The following is a 16,112-nucleotide window of genomic DNA, read 5'->3' on the forward strand; positions in this document are numbered from 1 at the left end:
TGTCACAAGAAAAACAATGGTGTGCTTGGTTTCAACGTAACTTTATTCTTTCATGAGTTATTTACAAGTTTCTCTTTGTTCACAGCCATTGACATGTCAAAGAGGTTAACACGTGAGGAGCGGATCGAAATTGTGTTGAAATCTGGTGAACGGAGTAACCGGGTCATTGCAGCAGATTTAAATGCAAGACACCTAGGCGGACAGTCCTGATCCTGAAGGACACCCAGAAGAGACTGGTCCCATCCAACGACCGACAATAACCCGCCTCAGTACCACCTGTCAGGCATCATAGCGGCTTAGATGAACAGGCATATGACACAATAAATGAGTGGTGCACAGAAAGGGATTGGGAAGAATACCAGAGGCGGAAAACACCAGCTACTGGTAAACCGAGCAGTCAGCCGAGACTGCAAGACTAGGCTGACCAACCTGTGCACTGCCTGGATTGACTACAAGAAGGCCTATGACTCAATGCCCCACACCTGGAATGCCTAGAACTATACAAGATCAAAAGGACCCTAAGACCCTTCATCAGGAACTCAATGGGAATGTGGCGTACAACACTAGAGGCCAACTTCAAGCCCATAGCACAAGTCAGTATCAAATGCGGGATCTACCAAGGAGATGCTCTGTCCACACTGCTGTTCTGCATAGGCCTGAACCCCCTCAGTGAGATCATTAACAAGACTGGAGTCTAGGATGAGGCAGCGACCATCCAGGAATACATAGGAAGATGGTCCCAACCGACAGCTAAGATACTGCACAGGACCCTCAAGCTCCCAGGTCTCTGGTAGAGGACTCGAGCTTGAAGGATAGACTGCCTGCAGGGCCGAGAGGGATATATGTTGTTTGTATTTATTTTATTTGTTAAGGATTAATTATCATTTCTTAACTGTTAAATGTGTCATTCAAAATTCTGTATAAACACTTAACAGGGAATTCTTGGCCCTGTGATTTCATGACGTATGAACTGCCTGTATGGGTTAAAGTAAAGACAGAGTGAGCGTACAGTTCACTGTAATATAGCTGTTGCAGGGCTTTTCATTATCTTCTCCTTTTTATTACCCCTTAGTGTGTACTCTCTCTGTGTCTCTAGGTTTACGGTAACTTATCTTTGCCATAGTGCCTTAGAATGACAGCAGGAATCGCTCAAAAATAATGAGCACTGGGAAATATGTCATAAAATTATTAGCTGAGAAAAACAATAAATTCTGGCTTAGTATAGCTTGAATATTATTGTCTGTATGGATTTTAGTATGGAAGAAACAGTTAAAGGATAATGAAAAACAATGCAAACGATTAGCCCTGTTTGTGCATTTCTTATTTGTTTTCTAGCAACCGCAGATGTGGTGTTCAAACACAATTCATGAAGTCACTTGCATCCAGGAGCTGTATTTATTTTGGCAAAGCAGACAGCAGAGTGCAGCACTGTTAGGTTTGAATGCTCAATGGGATTTTGCGACTGGAGATACTGCAATGTTTCACGTCTGTCCTTGTGACTGTGGGACGTTTGGTTTGCTGAGATGAGTAAAACTTGGATAAGCAGCAAGTCAAAAATTTGAAAAAGAAAAATCTCCTCAAAATGACCAAATAAGATGATTTAGTTTATGCACTGGTGTTCAAATGTATGAGTCAGTCACAGATTGAATGTCTGTTTTTGTTTTTAGATAAAATGAGAATGTAATTATCCATCAGGGTAAAATGAGTCTTTGGCCACAGCGGGGACATGAGAGCATTTTCTTCTCTGCAAAGTCGTCATCACTTCTTTTCTGTTTTTACATGAGCCAAAATCTTGTGTCACCTCTATGTCATATTTTATTTATGTCTTTGTCTCTGACCTCATTTCCAACATCAAACTGTATGCTGCTGGGAAACACCGCTAAACAAAACTGAATGATGTGTTCTCCTTTTTTCTAAATGCCAGGTCGTTGACCACACTGTCGCCTGCTGTATGTTTATGTTTACCTCACCAAACCTTCAATTAACTGGATTTTTTCCTAAAGGACTGGCTGGATGAAAAAAAAAAACATTAGTCTTTTTGCTACAGTTACATTTTTGTTTACAGTATTTAAGATCGCATTGTTACTATGAAAGTAAAGCTTCACTTGTAAGATCAGCTGATCAAGGGGAAATGAGTGTTAACATGTTGTTCCCTTAGTCTGTAAGTCTGACATGTTACAGCCTGAAAATGTATCACATCATCTCTTGAAGCCCCAGAGAGTCCGGGATAAGTTATTCCCCTCTAAAGTCTGAAGATATATGCAACATGCCATGTAAAAAGTAACGTTGTCATATGACTATAAAAGCAGAAGTTTGGGGAGTTTGCTGCACTGAAAAATTAAGTCTTGTTTTAATGCAATGCCACAATTTTCCCAGGAGTGCATGACCCTGTAAATTCACCCTAATGTCAGACCATGGAGAGCTGACAAACGGCAAAACATCAAAGACCTACATCTCAGACTCTACGGGCCTCAGTTATCATGTTAATTATTACATTTTACGACTTTTCAAAGTTGCAGTCCTTGCAGTTATTGAGTCAGCCATAAACTCCTCTGCACACCAAAGTATTCTATAGTCAAATGTGAAGCCATCTGTCTGACAGCTGGACTGAAAGTGGATCATGCAACAGGACAGTGATTGCAAACACAAGAGCAAATCAACAACAGAATCATTGAACAAAAAAAGAAAAAGAATCAAGGTGTTGCAATCACAAAGGGCAGACTTCAACCTGATTGAAGTGCTGTGGCATAAACTTAAGAGAGCTGCGCATCAACGAATGCCCGGAGACCTCAATGAACTGAAACAACGTTGCAAAGAAGAGTGGGGGAACATTCCTCGACAGTAATGCAAGAGGCAGATAAAATCATTGAGAAATGTTTTGCATGTTCTGCAGTCCTGTGACTGCAGACAGTCCTCTGAAAGCTTTCTTTTTCATATGACTGTATTCACAATTTAATGACAGATAATGTAATACATTCAGTACCAATGTGCATGAGGATTTACTACAAATGCTCGCTTGTATTTGATATATTTACTGGCATATTTGCAAATAATTATAATTAACATGCATAATTAACTTATAAAGGAATCCTAGGAATTTGTTTTTACAAAACCTTTCAAGTCGTTTCCACTATAACACAATATAAATCATGAAGTTGTGGATTAATAGATAAAAATTTAGTAGTTTTGTGCCATTTTACAACCTTAAATGAGATGAGAAATTGTCAGATTTAGGATGAAGGATAGACAAACACTGTCCTCAGTGGGGTAAACAAATAAAACATGTGCAAAGCAGGTTATACTTATGCAATTTCATAATAACCAGCTACTGTGGTGGTCCTGGAGTTTTGACTCAGTTTTGTGTAATTTCCAGTTGATTCCTATTGTTTGTTAGTATCTTCTGTTTATCTTCTGTTTGTTTCGTGTCTTTAAGATTCTTGGTCTTCATTTTTTGTTACGCTGTATTCTGTTTGGTGTTTTCACTTGTGATTTATCTTGGATTCCTTTCTCCTCCTCCTTTACTTAAGTCTAGCATCCCTCATATTCCCTAATATTGTGTTGTAAGAGTCTTTGTCTCTGTTGTTGTGAGTTGAGGTGTTCCTCTGTAATGTTGCTTTCTGTTTTGATTTGATAGGCATTTGTCTCTTGTTTTAACTTTCCCAGGTCTGTGTGTAGTTTCCCGGATGTCTCCACTTTGCCCCAATTACCCTTTGTCTTTTGTCAGATTTGAGCCAGTTTACCCTTGCGTTGTGTGTTTTGCTGTTGGCCCCGTGCCATTTTGGACCTTTCTGAATTCAACCTCAGTAAAAGTTGATTCTTTTTTGTTACCTCCGCCTGTTTCCAGCAATTGGGTCCAGCTTCCTGCTACACATCATGGCAGCAACATGAACAAAACCTGTATCCACATAAAGTCAGCTTCTTATAAGAAACTTAAAAACCACCAGTTATGTCTAGATTTTTCAGATTCTAGCAAGATTTACGCATTGATAGTTTTAGAAAGTGTGCAGCTATATATTAAAATCCCTACTGCAATTAACACAAATATACCAGGCAGCCGTGATTTTCACACACACCCACATACAAATCTGTAAACACATGCACCAGGAATGGCATCATCATAACTTCCTCCCCACAGTCACTAACCATCAAACCCACTCATCTTTCCCAGTGTCTCCCAAGTCCTGTCTGCATTTCCCATGGAGTTACCCAGCAGCTAAGAACGTCTTCCTATGTCATGACCACACGTCTCTATTTGCAGACTTATCTGCCTCCCACAGTGTCCTCATCAAGATGAGACACACAAACAGCACTGGTGTGGAAAGAGGAAGTTCTGAAGGCAGGGCAACCCAAATGATACAGTGGCTCGGCTGCAGCGCAGAACTGTGGCACTGTGTGAGTGAGGAGACAAACTGTAAAGTGTGAGTCTGTGAAGAGTGCCACGAGGGCGGCAGCTCTTAAAAAAAAAAAAAAAAGCTCCCACTGCATCACTCCAGAGACGAAATGAAAGCTGGAGTTAGCAGGCCTGGAAGAGGAGTTTCTTGGCTTTATTTTTTCATTAGGTTTTGTGTATGGCTTGTTCAAAATGTATGCAACAGGAATGCAGCGGAAAACAGTGTGGTCGTCACAAACACCCAAAATATAGAAAGAAAACCCAAACAGTATATATCATAGTGACACATGTAATACTAGAACATACAAACTGGACTGTGTCAAGACTGTATGTCGTCTTTTCTTACTAAAATGAGAAGCTTTAGAGCTTTTGTCTTATACTGAATAAGAAGGGTGTATGACAAATAAGACAAAAAACACAATCCCGTGAAATTAAAAAAGATTTAAGTTGAAGTCAGTGTTATCAAACAGTGTAAAGTGGCTTGAAGCTTGAGACTACAGCAGTCATCTTAAGGCGCTTCCTAAGTTCATAAGTTGAACTTAACAACACTGGGGAGGAATAGCTCCTCTGTAACAGACAGCAAATTCAAGCAAAACTACTCTGAAGGAGAGGCAGCAATCTGCTGTAACCAGCTTGCAGCTGGGGGGAAAGAAAAGGCAGAAAAGAGGAGAACAACGAGCCCGCTGAATGCATAAACTACAGGAGAGAGCAGGCAAAACTTAATAAAGATCAGTGATGGTATTTAAACTACATGTGCAGTGCACTGTGGGAGGTCGCACGCTGTAAAAAAAACCCTAACAACAACCCAACAAACAAACCAAAAAAATCCAACAGGAACAAAAGAAAAGAAAATGTTCTGGTAATTTTCTGTTACTATGTGCAACTTTCCTTAAATGTTTCCTTAAATGGTAAATGATAACATTCATTGTATAAAACATACAGAGAAATTAAAACTGAAACTACATTTTCTTTCTCTTTTCTCTTTCGTTTATTTATTTTAATTTTAATTGTGATTTTAATTGTGCCTGTTGCAGCAGTGGTTCAGGGTTCACAGCTATACAGTATGTAGGCCATAATAATGATGATGATGATGATGATGATGCGCCTTTCTGATGAGCAACAGACTTACAGTCAAACATGCATATGTATTTTAAACATCATTAGACACACCAGAAATCAGTACAGGGATCTGAGAAAAATTGGCTATGACAGCATGAGGCTGTTTTTACAAACACACTTACCGTATAAAGGAATTTAACTTTCAGTACACAACACTATCGGTGCACAACACACAGTCCTTTAAAAACACCCTGCAGTGCATTTGTTCCTTTTATAATTTTCACAGAGTGAAGGTCTTCCTCAAGTTTTAGCAGTTTGATTATACCTCACTGTCACAACATGTTTAAGAGTGGCTCGTGGCTCTAGGTCAAACTACTCTCAACATGCAGAGGGAAGCTTTTAAGGCTGTTCTGGTGCCTTAAATGTCTGGTAGTCAAGGCTATCTTAAGTTATACGTTGATGCCAACCTGATCCAATCAATGCAAAACCATTCACAAGCATCATCTGTCGAGGTTCTCAGTCTTCCAGTTCAGTCATGTTAAGTCTAAAGTACTCAAATCAAAGGCAACTAAACTTCTTTCAGGTTGTTGAAGATGTTTAGTCTCTTATCTGAAAGGCATCTTCAACTCAGAAAAAGCTTGAAGAAAACATATACAAGAACCTAAAAGGAGTCCAGCTGCCATCAGCTCAAGCGCTTTAAACCATTTATAAACATTCAAATCACAAACCCTTACTCCTTAAAGATTTTGGTAACAATGTTATGCATTTAAAGAAATATTTGATAAAATGATTAAAACAGTTATCGTGGTCTCATAAAAGCCAGTTTAAAACCTTTTGTTTTTCTGTTTTTTTGTTTACACAGTGTTTTATTAAACTAAACCAACAGCTCCTGGTTTTAGCTCCATATTTGGCAAACTGGTTTCAGGATGATATCTTGTTGCTAAACTGTTGCGTTAAAGTCAAAATCCAAATCACAAGTCATCACAAGCAAAATGTTTATCTGTTGTCAGCTTTTTAAGGAGAACTTCTTATTCTCATGTACAGCTCCATATAGTTTCCCTTTTTAATAATTCCTTATTTTTTTCACACTCAGCCTCAGTGCTGCCACCCAGCTTATCCTCTCATCATGTCTTAAACCACTTTAGCAGCTCTCTTTCTTTCTTCTTATTGGCCCCTCCTCATAAACAAAAGCTTTGAACAGCTGCTGCTGTAATCACAGCCAGAGCTGTGTGTCTGCGAGGCCAATATTAGGTATATCGCTCTGTTTTTGTAACATCATACAGAGGCAACACCAAAAAAAGGCTTTTGGCTCACATGGATAACTCAAACGTATGTTGACCTCAACATAAAAAGCATGAAAGGCGCACTTTTTCATAATGATAATATTTATCCAGGACTATTTCATTGGTCAGACTGAACATAAATAATCAAATATCCCAGTAAAATAACATGATGTAAAATGATATCTCACCTAAATATACGCAATATATGATATGTCTACACTTATGTGTTTTTAGCAGTACCCATTAAGATTTAAAAAACTGAATTTCATTGCACAGACAAAAAAGGAGTGCGTAGATCGTTCTCGACGCGTTTAATTGAAGAGCTGAGAATACGAACATCCAGGAAATAGTAATTTTTTTTCTAATCATCGCTACAACTTTTCGTCTACTTTCTCTGTGGCACACGGCGGGGTGGGGGATGGGAGCGAGAGGGGGAGGCGAGAAAGGGGCGTAAACGGGGGGGGGGGAGAAAGGATGGCGTCAGATGGTAGCGGGGCGGGTTTGTGGGAGGGAGAAGGAGAGAGTCCCGAAGAAAGGAGTGAATGAGTGCTTGGAAAGCTGGGCTGCCCCGGGAAACGAAGCAGTGTTTCAAAACTTCTCCGCTTTTCGACTTCGGTAAGTAGAAGAGTTTGTAGCAATGACACAGCTTTTGGCCGGCAGATGTGAATCTCACTGCTGAAAATACCATTAAAGCACAGCTGTAAATCAATCGCTGCTCAGCCTAACGTTCATGTGTCAGCTGATTTCTTTCGTCGGAAAGCTTTTCATTGATTATTCGCAGCTGGAGTTCGCATGCTTCGCTGAGTTGTAATACACAGGCATGTTGCTACTTTAAGACTTCTTGGAGGATTGTGCGTTAAGACCGCATTTATTCACAGAGTGAGCTATCTGCACTTGCAGCTGGCTCCGTGTTCTGATGCAGCATGTGGCAGCGGTTGAAAACGTCAATATTTTAATGGTTTTCACCTCTTTATCTGTATTTCGCACATGTCCGCACAGCAACCCTTTGTCCCCTTCCCTTTCCACCACAACCCCGTGTCCTTGAAGTGCGGTGCAGGGTGGAGGTCCATCTTTGGAAAGCCACCCAGGGAGTAATATTCTCTCTGCCTGACACACTGTTGCACTGTGAGGGGAAGTGGTGCTACATCATAAACCAAACAAATCAAGAAACATCTGCAGTGTTTACTCAAGCTGACATCAAGAACAAACTTTAGCAATAATAATGACAAAAGTGAGTTATGGCTAACTTTCAGTGAGGACTTCTCATTGTGACTCATCCAATGATCAGTACTGCATTTTTTGCACTTACACGTGCAACGTTCAACAAATTCCAGTGACCTTTTAAAAGATTATGTAGTTCTGCCGTAATTTCCTTCAGTGTGGTTGCTCTAACCTGCTCTCTTTTCCTATGAGTGAGTTTTGACAAGCGCAAACTTGTTAGGTGTCATTGAATGGAGCAATGTGCTGATGATAGCCAAGGGAGATGTCTTTTTCTTTGCTTTTTTTTTTTCCGGTGAAAATACAAGCTGTGCTTCTAGTGAATGCAGGAAATATCGTAAGTCATATTTATTTATTGAGGTTTTTATCAGGCTGTGATAAAACTAGTTTTTAACATAAGCATAAGTGATGAGTCAGGGTCACGATTGACAGACTTCTAATTATTGTAGATAAAACCATTATTATATCCAGTTACGCCACACAGTTCTTCACATTGTTGCTGTCCTTTAGATTTTGCTTCCTTCTGGGAGACTCCTGTTGTCTACTGAGTGTGATTGTAAACTGTCCTTCATGCATACTTTGATATGTAAACCTTTAGAGGCAGCCACAGCCGGATACTCAAGTTATTTATGGAACTCTTTTCATAGACTAACATAGTTGTGTTGTGTGGCCTTTTTTGTTTTTACCTCCTTGTAATTATTGTTTTCGTCCGTGTGTTTTGATACATTTCTCATTGCTAACTGAATGTAAATCTCAGAGTGTGAATGCAGTGAGAGGAAATGTCACATACATATACAAACAAGGATTTGAAGGGATTTTAGTATTTAAATCCTTTCCAAATGGATATATTAGTGTTTATAGTAGTTTTATAGAATACAAATCTAATTAACATGCCAAAGCTCTTATGATCTTTTAAGGAAAGGAAAAAATAGAAAAGAAAGGAATAGATTGTGTGTACGTCAATCATCCTTTCAGAAACAAACTGGAGAGCGGGACGGCTGAAGGGGTAGAGCCAGCCCGCGTCATGCATGTCTTTGTGTAAGTGAAATGTGAGGGTCACTTACTGACTTTGTGCATCACAAACTGTGAGGCTACAACAGAGTTTGCATGGGGAGTGAGAGGCCGGGGTGTTGCACAGATTGAATAGGTTAGGGGCCATGGCGACCTGTTTTTGAGAGTGAAGAAGTGCATTCTGGGCCAACGGTGGCATGTCTTGGAGAGGTAGAGTGAGTAAGGGGGGGGGAATGGTGTCGGCATGGCTTTGTGTTGCCTTTGTTGAGTTGAATTCTACCAGATGAAGACTGCTGATTTTTCTTCTGTTTTTTGGCACATCCACACACACACATGCGCACAAATGAGCCTGGCTGATACTTTTCTGTGGGGAAGTCATGTGTTTTTTTTGATGCGATTATAGCCAGGTTGAGTGAGCACAGGCTGGGACCGTTTATGATTGTGCATTTGTGTTTGTTTGTCAGTGAAGTGGGATCTATTGTTATGGCATGATGTTGGAGGGCTTCTCGCTGTTGACTTATTGTTTACATTTTTGGGCCCCTCTATTGTCATCGAAACCTTAGGTCCAGTGGTTGTATATGAAAGTTAGAACTGCTGGCGTTTGTTCATCAGCAGTAATAGTCTTCTGCAGCTTGAAATGTTTTATTGTGTTTAATCTGGGCCTGCAAAATAAATCTAACTCACTCTGGAGCGCTAAACATGCATTTGATGGTGGCCATCACTCAGTGGCAGACGTTATGAGACACAAATTGTGGTAAATGCCTATCCATGGGAAACATTTTCTCCTCCTGCAGCTCTTTCATTCCGCTCTTTATGGAGGGCAGCAAAAGCAGCAGCTCACATGGTTATGGTTAGCAAGAGAGAATTCTTGATGAGAACAGCTCTTGTTTCATAATATCTGGGACAATTGAGCAAGTAAACCAAAGAAATCAAACTTATCTTGCGCTTATTGTCTTTTATGCTTGGTATGCCTTGTGTGACTCACTCTTGGGTGCTCTCTGCTCTCTTGTTGAAGCACACACTGCAGTAAGGTGGATGGTTAATTCCCTGAGGCTATAAGTTTAGGTGTGGCAATCAAAGGACTAGGTAAAACGTATTAATTCTGTTTGCAACATCTCCTCTTATTTTTCATTCTTAATTTTTTGTTTAAACAGCTGACATTTGCGATGGTAAACATGGTCTTGGTTTCACAAGTTTGTTGGAGGTGAAGAGAGCGTGGCGTTGATGTGTTTTTGTTCAGCAGATAAAAATGAGCACTGATAAAAGTTTACAAGTCTACACTGAAGGCCACAAGTGATGATGAGTCTTGATGAAGCACCAAGAAGCTTTTATTAATAATGTACTGGAATTAATTGGAAAATAAAGACATGCGGTTAATATATTTTTTCCGGCGTGGGTGGTGGATGCGTTGCTCCATTCTCACTTGCGTCATATGGAGCTCAGCTGCTTGCATTCTTTTATGGTAGAAGGACACGTTTGATCCCGCCCAACTCTGACTGGCATCAAACTGCTTTAGTATCATATTTATTTTTCATTTTCCTCATTTGTGATGATGCAGACAGAAAGTTTTATCATTTGAGTGTGCTTGCTGTTCACATATTGTATGAGCCCTTGTGTTGCCCTAAAGATAGTGAGTCAGCCTTTTATGAGGCCCTTACTTCCAGAGGAGCAGCGCAGAGCAGAGCTCGACTTAGGGCTTATGGTTTAGGTTATGAAAAATTTGCTACTGGGGGATCTCTATCCAAATTAACGGGGGGGTCATCTGCTATGGGCGGCTGATCTACCAGCTCAAACATGCTTTTCTAAACAGGCTCATCACAGAAAAACAATAGCATTTTCATTGTCTCTCACATCTTCAATGAATGGACTTTGTTTCCCATTTTAATGGCTGTGTCTATCCTCCCTTTACCAAATAATCTGGGTCAGCATGCTTTAGATCTCTTAACCACCCACCTTCAGTCCTCATTCACTTTTCACCCTTCAGAACAGACTACAGTGGCCTGCACTCATTACCTCAGCACCTTGGCATGATACCAGCACTGTTGCTGATATCTCAGACCAATTAACTCCTCAGCGGCTTCCTCTAACGGCTAGCTGACTGACCCACATATGTATCTGCTGCTTTATCTGGGGCTTGGAGTCAAACGGACATTTCGTTTCATTAGTAGAAACTTTACTGGGCATACAAACTGCTTGGACAACAGGTTTCATGTCTAACCTGTGGCCCACATGGCTGGCTGTTGGCCCACAGACTGCATTTTTTGTAAATTCCATGAGAGAAAGTTTGTCTCGTAGCAGCAAGGAGACTGTTCATGTTGGCCTGTTGAATGAAGTATTAGAAGGCTGTGTGTAAGTTGGCTCGGGGCCCTCTCTACATGCTTGTAATGCTGTGCAGCAGGCTTGGTTTGTGTCAGGACAGGAGAGCAGCGTGGGATAAAGCAGGTCGAGATCAGATCCAGAACCACATTACCGCTGAACATCTTTCATCCTGTTGCATATCTACCGTAACATCAAACTCTGCATCAGGGAGGATTCATGAAAGAGTCTCCACGGTCTGTCGGTGTTGGGGATGATGCATATGAGAGCGACTCCACAAGCACAGAGAGAACTGCAGTAACAAAGATCTGCCTGTTTCAAGATATGTATCTATCAAAAGCAACAGGGAAGCAAAGGCCTCTCACCCACAGCGCCTTGATCACCGGGTTATGAATAAGTCATATTTCTGAGTGCCTGATGTGCCGTTAAGTGTAAAATACTCCTCCCCAGTGCTCATATAAACACACAGAAAATCTTGACCTTGCTGAGGAAGTGCTGTTCAAGCGCTTTCCCAGAACAACCACCAAACAAGCGGAAAGTATTCATCAATTTCAGGATGTAGTGACCTTTATGCTCTCTCAACAATACTGCAGTAAGCACTCTTATGCACAGAATGTGCATATATATATACATGCATACATCCACAGACTCAGGCAAATGCCTATCAACAAGTTGGTACTAATAATAATAATAATAATAATAATAATAGTGGATTGCATTTATATAGCAGTTGTATTAGTATTGATCAGCCAAGCTTGGTAACCCCGGAAAGAAATGGGCGTTTTGTAGATGTTTTTTGTTTTTCTTTGACTTTGTCAGACAAATTAATCTGCAAGTAATGAGTTACTTGCATGCTCTCTACAATTTTGAGTTAAATACAAGCATAGATAATACTTCAAAATACTTGGTCCTAATAAAAGTGTAACATTAACTTTTTAAGGCTTAATTCTGACAGCACTCTTTGAGACTAGAGGGCGGAAGACGAGCTGTGAGTGAAGAGGTTTCCTGTAGTAGCTGAGAGAGATCACACGGTGCCTGCTGACTGCCTCGACGAGGTATGTTTTGTAGGCTCCATCTCTGTACAGAGCTGCTAATTTGTGGGCATTGTAGTCTTAACAGAGAGCACCATGCTCAGGCTGGATGGGTTATAATCAGCTGCAAACAGACGGCTCAAACTCCAGAGGAACTAAAAGTGTAGACTGTGCAGCCAAAAACAAAAGCTCATGCAAACAAATGTACGCACATGATTATGTGCGCTTGAAAGAGCCACATTAACACGCATTGATTTTCTCACAATGCACACGCACTTAAAAACACCATTTCTGTATTGTAATGATTTCTATAAATAGAGCTAAAAAGTTGCCTGTGCGGTGAGTGCTGTTGTGTGATATGACTGCCAAATGGTAACGGTGATAACAATAAGAAGCCATTGTGTGTGTGAAGAGGCCTGGAACAATCTCAAGGACTGTAATAGAATAGGGCACTCCCTAAACCATCCTCAAACACATAAACACACTTCAAATACCTGCTTATATTGTTCTCGGTCTTTTCTTTACAGCTACAATTCCCTGAAATTCGGATTCACAGCTCATTCAGACACACTGTGTTTAGATGGGTAGTTTGACAGGTCATCCTCACAATGCATGAGTGAATCTCTAAAACGTTTGCACAGACACTGATGCCTCCTGTTTGCTTCCTGTTTATTTCTGCCATTTCCTTATGGGGCTGAAAACGACCAGTGATGTTGGCGGATCTTCTTCATCTCTACTCAGCCCAGTTGTAATTGAAATGCACTCCCTCTGTTTAACCTCCCTCTGGGTAATTATTTGTAGACAGTGTACTTTAGCTGGAATTTTGTGTGATCTCTAATTAGTGTGTGAGATAGTAGTAAGAGAATAAAGTTCAAGTGTCCTGAAACACTAAAATTCTGCTCAAGCACAAGCAGACTAGATGAGATTTAACTAGGAATCTTTAAGACGGCTTCACCGTCCAAGTAAAATCAAAGCAGACTTGTGCACAAACTACAAACACATCCTGCCATGACTTTCAAACACAACAGGGGACTGCAGACATGACTGAATCCCCCTGAACTGAATCACGGCTTAACCGTTCCAAATCTCATACCTGCTACTCAAATGTCGTCATGCTTCGACTTTGTTGTTATGATCTGGTTAATCCTGACTTCACGTGATTCGGTGTAGGGGTAACAGATAATACTTGGTCTGGAAATTCCTGAAGTGTTTTGCCTTGAAATGACTTGGATCGTGACAGATGTGGTGTAATGATTTATCGCCTTTAATTGAGGCTGGATGGTTGATTATGTGATTCCTGGTGCTGTACTTGGAGTATTCCTGGCAGGTCACCAGAGTGACTTATAGCTCTTAATTAATTTTTTTTGTGCTGAACTTTTCATCACTGGCAAAATGACACATTCAGCAAGAATTAGAGCAATAACATTGACTCCTATTAGTTAAACAAGCCTCTCCTCCCTTCTATGTGAAAGTTATGGCTCTATAAAGTGCTTGACTAATGGTTTCTCATAACTGATACAGACGGGAGAACCCCTTCTGTCTTAACTCCAGTGGTGCCAAGCTGTGCCAAAAATATTCGTTTGGTTTTATGGTTCCAGATTTTGAGATCTCTGAAATATCTCCCACTCCCTTTGTACAAAAGACATGAATTTTTTTTTAGTTCTTTGCTTTTGCAGAACTAAAAAATGAATGAAGGTTTAGTTAGTTTAGTTTATTTTTTACAAAATCTTTAAATATTGTCTGGGGGAATGCACAGACACAGGTTTCCCTTGGATCTACCAGTGAGATCTGCCAAGATAGTGAAGATAACACATCCTGCATATTTTTCTGTATGTATCATGCAGCTGGTTCATGACATCAGAGGGTTTCCAAGAAACTTCATTGCTCCCCTAAGACCAAGGATGCGTCGAGGCCAATCTGGTCACAGCAAGTAAATCATAATGCAGCAACAGTGCCATTGATTGTTGGGACTTCTGCCCATTGCACTAATACAGATTTTATTTCTGTTGAATAAAGAACAAAGAAATGCATTTTGCTTTGCTAAGCTTAATGAAAGCCAGTAACTAATGCTGATGTACATTCATTTATTCAGGCTGTAATTTAAGCAGTGAACTGAAGGATCCCATTGATGTTGTGTCTGCCTGTGACAGCGGCGAGGATATGGCACATTATATTGTGTGATCCTATCAGTGGTTCCATAGTGTAGTGGTTTACACATTTCCCAAGTGAAAGATTAATGGTTTGATTCCAGGAGGAGACACAAATTCCTCGGGGGTTGCATCAGGAAAGGCATCTGGCCAAAAAAAAAATCTACCAAATCAAAAATGTGGAGCCACCCACTTTAGTGAATACTGAAAGTGGCTTTTGTTTGATTCTGTCACATGTGGCATGCTGTAACAGAGTTTTGTACTGCTCTGCGCTAACAACTGCTTAGTGGCAAAACACACAGTTTCTATCCCATTGCAGATAAAATCAACCAGCCAGATGTCTACCATGAGTAAAACGAGGACAGAATAAACTCTGCATTGTGATTCATCATGACTGTTCTAGCACACACTGGGAAGTTTGCCTTATTACACACTCATAACAAGCTGTTTGTGACTTTAAAGTAGCGCTTTGGGAGTAGGTTTTTGGTAAGGATGAATGTTTGATGACAGAGGGTACAAATTGGACACTGTTTGTCATCTGGAAAGCCTAAGGAGGAGCGTGATGATTCATAGTTGCTGGAGAATCATTTGTAGATGTTTCTTACACCCTGTCCTTGTTGTGTTGCTGACTTCAGTGTGTCTCTGTTCATTTAGGCTTGCTGTTCAGGCGGTATCATGACTAAAGGAAGCTGATTTGGTGCGCTGTTGCCATTTGGGATGTCTGAAGCCAAACATTACCTCAAAGAGGAAGAAGGCAAAGAAGAGGTGAGAGAAGGGACAACATCTGCTCTGAGAGGATAAGATCAGCAGCCCATCTGGATCTGCGCAGGGAACCTAACAGACCTTTCTCTTTCTAAGGAAGGGAACTGAAACTCTCCAATAGCTTAAAGGGCTTCAAGAATTTTTATTAAGTTTTTCATCATTGTTTTTTACCTTCTCTGAGCTAAAGCCATGTGCCATGTTATTGTAACATGCCGTTCCATGCTGTGGACCCTACTCAGCATTGTAGTGGCCTTTGCTGAGCTCATTGCATTCATGAGCCCGGATTGGTTGCTGGGATCGCCTCGGAATGACACCAGCGGGACCAGGGCAGGAGTGGACTCAGAGTACCGGCCATCTCTCGGCCTTTACAACCGCTGCCTTCGTATTGGGACCTCGCAGGTGAACTGTGGGCCCTATGCCACGACATTTGGAGAAGTGGCCAGCGGCTTCTGGCAGGCTGCCATGTTGTTTCTGGCAGCGGGGACATTAGTGCTTGGGTGTGTGGCCTTTATCTCCATCTTCAGCCTGTGTTTTCAGAGCATCCTGAAGAAGAGCATATTCAACATCTGCGGACTGCTTCAGGCTGTTGCAGGTAAATTGTTAATCTGTATGTATGTGTTAAGTATCTTTGTTACAGAAAGTAATCATGTGCCCCCTCCCACCTTCATATATATGTAAACTATGCTCTGAGGACAGCTTCCACTAAATTGAAATGTTTTTTATTTTATGACATAAATAAATTATAGTATGAAAGGGCATATATAATAAAGTTGCTGGAGTAAAACCAGTTACCAGTCAGATTAAGGGGTCACCCCAGAGTATACTAGTATGTAGTCTACTGTTTACAAAATATCAATGAAAACTGATTTCAGAAATTACATATCTAAGTTTTTTT

General features: G+C 40.7%; 1 protein-coding gene across 1 annotated transcript in view; it reads left to right on the forward strand.

The window, feature by feature from the left end:
- Positions 1–7,228: 7,228 nt before the first annotated feature.
- The window catches only part of LOC102194268 (lipoma HMGIC fusion partner-like 2 protein), a 10,939-nt gene continuing 2,055 nt past the window's right edge, over positions 7,229–16,112 (forward strand). The window contains exons 1-2 of the mRNA XM_005741796.1: positions 7,229–7,347; positions 15,110–15,809. Coding sequence (XP_005741853.1) covers positions 15,407–15,809 — 403 coding nt within the window. The 5' untranslated portion in view covers positions 7,229–7,347; positions 15,110–15,406. The remainder of the gene's footprint in view (positions 7,348–15,109; positions 15,810–16,112) is intronic.

This window comes from Pundamilia nyererei, unplaced genomic scaffold (assembly GCF_000239375.1).
Source record: "Pundamilia nyererei isolate P.nyererei 1_Seehausen unplaced genomic scaffold, PunNye1.0 scaffold00113, whole genome shotgun sequence".
NCBI classification, from domain to species: Eukaryota; Metazoa; Chordata; class Actinopteri; order Cichliformes; family Cichlidae; genus Pundamilia; species Pundamilia nyererei.